Consider the following 7,150-nt stretch of genomic DNA (forward strand, 5'->3'; position numbering starts at 1 on the left):
TGTTCATTTTTTGCCCCTCTGTATATAAAATCTATTTAGTGTCTTCTAGGAGAAAGTGATTCTGGGTAATAATTTGTTGATGGGTTGGTGTGAGAACTGTCACTCTCTGGGCAAGCAGCCAGAAGTACACAAAATTTGTGGTATTTTTTTCCCCAACATTTTTAACCCTGAGCCTTTGGATATATGTAAGGACAGGCAAGAAAATAGATGTACTATTTTCCTAATTGTTTAGCAAATTCATACACTCATAAATTACTGAACCTTTGTTTAAAATACATTTTTTTCCCCAGAATATGCATATACCTAAAACTTTGTCCTTGTTTTTCCTTCCGTTTCCTTTTTTGAAGGTTGTATATAGGACCAAAGAATGGATTTTAGGAATGAATGGTATGTAGGATGGAACAGTGAGCTTTTAAGGATGCAGTGTTTGTGTGCACCTGTGTATAGGATAAGGTATCCTGTAGACTCATAACAAACCTACAGACACAATTTTTTCTTTGCTCCCTCTTTCTCTTTCCATCTAGCATGCGCCATTGACTATTTTTTTCAAGTGTCGTCGTACTTGACTAAAACTCAATTGCTGACTTGGGGTCAATTGCTGGGGTGAAAGGTCACCTGCAGGCTCATTTAACACAGATTCCTTTCCTTTTTGGAGTCTATTGAGGCATGATAAAAAAAAACAGCAGCTGTTTTCCTGTATGAAAAGTAAACCACACAGCACTTTTAAATGTAATTGAAAATTTCTTGATATACCTCAATCTGTCATTTAGCATTGATTTTGATCATGATTTTGTGTGTGCATGTGTGTGTGTGTGCATGTGTGTGAGAGAGAGAGAGAGGGAGAAAGAGAGAGAGAAAAAGAGAGAGAGAGAAATAGAGAGAGAATAGTAATAACAAAAGTAAAAAAAAACTCCAAAGGTATATAGTCAAGAGTTGTTTCTAAAACATATTTATTATAACTGTCCCTTTCTGAGGAAAATTATATTTTAAATGTACTGTACATTATACAAGCATTAATGTAACAGTTGGCAATTTTTCAGTAGTTTATGTTTATGAATCAGAGAAATATTTAGGAGCTGCCACACTGTAACCTGCATTCAGCAGCCTGCATTACCATGACTGAACAAGAAACAAGAATTCAGATCAACACACATGCATACACACGCGCGCACACACACACACACACACGCACACACACACACACAAGCTCTTACTCATCCACTGAAGGTAGATCATGTCTAAATGATGGTCTGTAAAATGATTCCTTGCATCACAATTTGTTTGTTTTGCCTTCATTGCTGACTGCTACTGGAAAAGCTTAATAAAATATGAAAATAACAACTGGTAACAGGAATTAAAGTCCCCAGTAAAAACTGATTAAACTGTGCCCTTAAATATACAATATAATTTATTTATAAGTCATTTAAATTGTGTAAGTACTCCGCTAGTAACTGACAATAGTAAGGTAAATGCACTGGCACAACAATGCTCGAAAATCGAATGATCTTTAGTGGTATTCTGATGCCAGCATTATGGAGAACAAAAGAAAAACCATTTACAGTGAGAGAAAAATAACATAGTAAAAAATACATGCCGACTGGAGAGCTCTCTCTCACACACTCACATACAAACACAGCAGCCAAATTTAGACTTATACACAGTCATTTCTTAAATCATAAATAAATAGAGCTTTTCATGGCCTTGTGTGTGTCTTGGCCTGATATACAAACAGGTTTTAGGCATCAGATGTGACATCTATATCCTCAGATCCACCCTGCTTGGTAGCAATTCTCCACCGGTTGATGTGGTGATTACCCTTTTTCTTCTGTGTACTCTCTGGTCCCTCTTCCTCCAGTTTCTGACGTTTGTACTTGGTCCTGCGATTCTGGAACCACACCTTCACCTTGTGGAGATTGAAGCACAGGACAGAGTGTGAGTACAAAAATAAAACATAATGTATTTACATTTACATTTATGGCATCAGGCAGCCATCCTTATTCAGAGTGGTTTACAGACTTACTCTAAATGAGGATTTTTTACTATATATTACATAGTTAGTATTGTAATAGTACAAAGTTTTTTAATTGGATGCTTAAAATTTGAAATTTAAGCAGTTAAAAAAACATTGACAATCTGGCAAACTGATCATGATGTGACATCTAAGTACTGTAATAGCCTATTATATTATTCCTATAATAATCCATATTAGCACAATTTCACAGCACAATTCAATTCCGCCTTTTCGTTCGTGATATTTATTTTAAAAATAGTTAAAGAAAAACAATATTTTAAATAATAATAATTATTATTATATCAGATGTTAAGAGAGGACATTTTAAAGCAACATGAGACATTTTTTTGTTTATTAAAAAATAAGTTTTTTTTTTCGCACATCAGCTGTCTGTCGAAATGACTTACCATAATAACCTAAACAGTTTAGTTACAAAAATTCTCAGAGTGTTTTTTATTATTATTATTTCTATTATTGTATCGTCTGATTCGGAATCTGATATGGTTAACATTTTATTAACCAATATCTACGATCAAGGAATGCGCAATGCAATATTTCTATTTTAGGGACATTGATTTCAGTGTTTAGCTTATTGTCAGATAATATTGCCCCAATATTTAACATTTGACCGCTGTATCCTCGTTATAAAACCCGCTATATTCTGTCTTTAATTTAACGCAGTTACACGTCAGTAAAAAAAAGTACTGACATTTGGTGATTTCGATAAATTGTATTATTGAAAAAAAAAATATTTCTTACAAATGTCTTCGGTGAATTATTGCATTTTATTTATTTATTTTTCAGCAGTGCTACAGGCTGGTGATATTAATTAATTAATTTATTTATTTTCGTGCTGTTGCTGAAAAAGCACTATTGGTGAACTAAAATTTCACTGACCAAAATGTCCAACTGAAACTATATAAAATGTGAAACTATTGTTTGAAAGCATGTGGATCTTTTAAATATGCGATGTACTCTTAGTCTGAATTTTATATATATATATATATATATATATATATATATATATATATATATATATATATAATGCGTATATTGTGTCGTATAATAATAATACTATTAATAATAATAATAATAATAATGCATTTTTAATAATGCCTATGTTTTCTTAAGAAAAGCTTTTCCGCGTGCGTCATGATCACTGTAAAGTTTTTCTTCCACGTTGAAGTGTTCTGTCTCATTTTTCTGACACTTTCTTTTTGTAATAATATGTAACTGAGATTGGAGTTTAGGATTAGTATTTACCTGTGTCTCGGACAGGCTGAGACTGTTAGCGAGCTGTTTGCGTTCTGCTCCCACAACATAGTGGTTTTTGTCGAAGGCCCGCTCGAGGCGCAGAAGCTGGGAGGGGGAAAAGGCTGTCCGGATCCGCTTGGGCTTCCGCGCGAAAGGCCCGTGAAGCAACAACGAGTCATGTGAGACGTCGTTTCCTTATAATAAAGTAGGATATAAGAAAGAAGGAGTCACAAACGGGGACGAGAAAAAATACCTTGTGAAGTTAAGACGAAAATGCGCAGTAAAATGTGTGCTACTATTTAACATATGATGAACATTCGTTATCCCATACAGACACTTTGTGTGTGTGTGTGTGTGTGTGTGAACATATTTTAGGTTCAACATGTAACAACAGTAAACTCAGTATTACCTTAAATATGTACAGTATATACTGTTATTATGTGTTTTATTATTATAGAAGTGAATAGAACAAACTCCATAGTTAATTTTAGGGGTTTCACACAAATAAATAATAATAATTTAGCCCTAACTGACTAGCTGTATATATACAAAGTAATAACAGTGACAAAGTAATGCCATGTCTTCTTCTTACTTTTATCATCTATATTAGAGAGGCCATCATCATCATCATCATTATTATTATTATTATTATTATTATTATTGTTGTTGTTGTTATATGTAAATTAATCCAAAAGTCAAACAAGATATGGGCGGAATAATTGTAATTTTTCATCATTATATTAAGTTAAACTCGTCGTTCTTTTTCCCGGTAGATTGTTTTTGTTTTTGTTCAGGGATCGTCACAACAAACAAATAATTAGGTTCATTACCTTGTTTATTAGTCTGTTCTGCATTATGTTTCTGTCTTAATTTTGTGTGAACCAATTTAACACACTTGAAATCGCAAATTGACTAATCAAATTCTGGTAAATGACGGACAAATTCAGCAGTGGTATATTCGACATTACCATTGAGAAATTTTTTTTCTGAGTTCAACAACAATTTATGCTTATGGAGTTAATATAGATAAATATAGTTATAGTTAAAATAATGTAATTGATGTAATATGTATGATGTAAATGTAAATGAAATAATGTGAACTTGACTTAGACTCCTGGCATTCGTCTTGAACTCACGTTGTTTATGCCAAATTCTATACATTTCCATGTAATACGAGGTCAAGTTGTCTTTGGTTTGTGGTCTGTCATTTAGTCCTATTTTCAGGGAAAATATTTTGTGTGTTGGCGCAGTGTCCTGGAATGAGCCGATAAGTCAGATCAATCGTCGTCTTTGACAGTTTCATGTGGTCAAAGTTTTACTTATGCTCAGAAGAATATTACAGACATTATTGTCTCGTGGCGCATAGGCCTTTATACACATATATACGACCTTTATCTAACCACGACTTTAAGTATGAATTCACACTTCAGCAACAACAATAATAACATAATTAATATTCTTCTTCTTATTATTATTATTGTTATTATTGTTGTTGTTGTCTTTGTTGAAATATCTGCTTATTTAAGGTCAGAATATTCAGTTACGACGCAGCCTAACTCACTGCAACTTACCCGCTTTGAAAATCTGATTATATAATAAATGCGCCTATGTGCACGTTAGGGTAATTTTGGTGAACCTGATGCCACATGTCTTGATCCACGAATTTACCTTGAAACCGGTGCCCAAAAAATCGGTTTCGCAAGACCCATGGGTAGAAATTGAGAGGCTCGCGGTGTTGCGTGCTGAAAAAGTGCGGGTGCTGGAGGTGCGCGCCGCCGAGCTGGTGCGGGTGCACGCCGATGGGCGCATGCTGAACGGAGTCCGGGAAAACCAGCTCGGGGTTGGGATAAAGCGCCCGACTTGCTGGGCTAGGATAGGCGTTCAGAAAAGTGTCTGAGGGGGCTGTGTAGCTTAGCGCGGTGGGGCGGATAGGGTCTTCTCCGGTTAATGGGCTCTCCTTCGCCACCAAGGACTCAATAGTGAAACCGCGCTTCCCTGCTGATGAGAACATAGTCCCTGTCCGTCCCGCCAAAGTCCAGCAGCTGGAGCACGTCTTTACTTCCTCCTTGAGACCTTTGGTGTCACCTCTGTCAGAAGAAACTCCTTCTCACAGGGTCATTGTTAAAGAAAAGCGGCAGAAAAATAATGTGGACTGATAACAACTGTAGTAAATGAAACAATGGTTCAGCGTACATCCATGTATCCGGCTCAGTCTGTGCATTAAGGAAGAAGGAATGAAGAGAGAGGCTGCAGCTTCATGGATTTGGAGTGCAGGGGCGAAACGCAGTGTCACGGTTTGCTTGCTCTGATTGGACAGATGCTGCGGGCGCTCGGCGCTTATTGGTGGGCGGGCTTTACATTCATTTGGGCCAAATAATGAACTATTAGACGGATCATTCATTTACTGCCTCCAACAGGTTAGTTTCTTCGTGGTGGGTAATCAAACCCTTTTAAATCTAATTATTTCTTTAAAACGAATAAAAAATACTTGTAGTTTCAGATCACACCTCTTTCCTGTGTTTTTCTATTTTTAGTTTCATAATAATAATAATAATAATAATAATAATAATTTGGGGTCAAACAAAAACAAAAAATATTTTCTCTTCTTGTTTTTTCCATTTATTTTTTAGGCTAGACATCCCAGTTCCAAAAACTCATCAGCTGAAGAAATTTACTTGGAAAAGGCATGAAACAGCTTTATGCAAAATAATATGCCACTGTTGTCTATAACGATCTCTATTTCTAATTAAGTTTAACCTACGATTACAACAAATAATAATTATTTAGAAAGTAAAATCGTGTAAAGCAGATAAACAATATTTTAAATTGCAGTATGGTCCTTACAGTTTAAAGTCATCATTGCAATTTAAAGTGTTCTCGCTCTACCGTATCTGCTTTTTTTCAGGCTTTTTAATGAAAAGTCATGACCTGTCTTATATACAGTAACGTATTAACTCAGTTTCCAGAGCTGGACATCGATAAGAATCTGAGAGAAAGCTAGACCCCACCTGTTTCTTCAGCTCACACGCGGATGAGCTATTAAAGCTGTGGGCTATACGGGCCCACGGAGTTCAGAGATTGGGCCGCACTTATATGAAAACACAGGCTATACTTATAAACCAAATATGTTTTAGTGGTTTAAGATATAAAAGATATGAAAAGCATATATTAGTTAGTTTCGAGCAGAGTTCGTGAACTTCTGCTGCGCTATTAATTTCCAGGCCATCTCGCTTTTCCTGAGGGGTCGGTCAACGTGCGTTTCATCTTGTGGTTTTAAAGGTAATGATTAGCCGCTTCATAGGCTCGTTAGCTTCAGTGCACATTAGAAAATCATTAGAGCTGAGCATTAGTCGGCAAAACAACATGTTGAGCGCCTATTTAGAAAGCAAAGAGCCCGTGAACATGCACTCGGCATCCTATTGCACAACAGAAGACGTGTCTTTATGTCTTATAATTCTGTAGCACTGTCTGTAATTATAATAATTGTAAAAAAAATAATAATAATAATAAAAGAGATCGCAGTTCTAATTAGATCACTAATTATCAAAAGAAATATTGCCAATTTAATGTATTGTGTTCCCAACGTTTGGTTACGAATTCCCCGTTTTCATTAGGCTGTTTTTACATTATATTAGAGTGTTTTTACCTTGCGGTTATTAATGTGCAGCAACATTACAACTAATAACAACAATACTAAGAAATTCTATGGTTTGGGCTACGTGCGTATTATTATGATTATTATGATTATGATGATAATTATTATTTAGTAGTATTGGCACCAGAAGCAGCAGCAGCAGCAGCAACAACAACAACAACAATAATAATAACAATAATAATAATAATAATTTCGTCACATTGTTGTTTGATGTCGGTAAGTTGCCTGAT

General features: G+C 35.3%; 1 protein-coding gene across 1 annotated transcript; it reads right to left on the reverse strand.

The window, feature by feature from the left end:
* Positions 1 to 933: 933 nt before the first annotated feature.
* Positions 934 to 5,436, reverse strand: emx1 (empty spiracles homeobox 1). Its single transcript, XM_053502599.1, has 3 exons — positions 4,934 to 5,436; positions 3,275 to 3,459; positions 934 to 1,903 (listed from the first exon to the last, which is right to left on the reverse strand). The coding sequence occupies exons 1-3, from the start codon at positions 5,274 to 5,276 to the stop codon at positions 1,736 to 1,738; spliced, it is 696 nt and encodes a 231-aa protein (XP_053358574.1). The 5' UTR covers positions 5,277 to 5,436; the 3' UTR covers positions 934 to 1,735.
* Positions 5,437 to 7,150: the final 1,714 nt, after the last annotated feature.

This window comes from Clarias gariepinus, chromosome 8 (assembly GCF_024256425.1).
Source record: "Clarias gariepinus isolate MV-2021 ecotype Netherlands chromosome 8, CGAR_prim_01v2, whole genome shotgun sequence".
NCBI classification, from domain to species: domain Eukaryota; kingdom Metazoa; phylum Chordata; class Actinopteri; order Siluriformes; family Clariidae; genus Clarias; species Clarias gariepinus.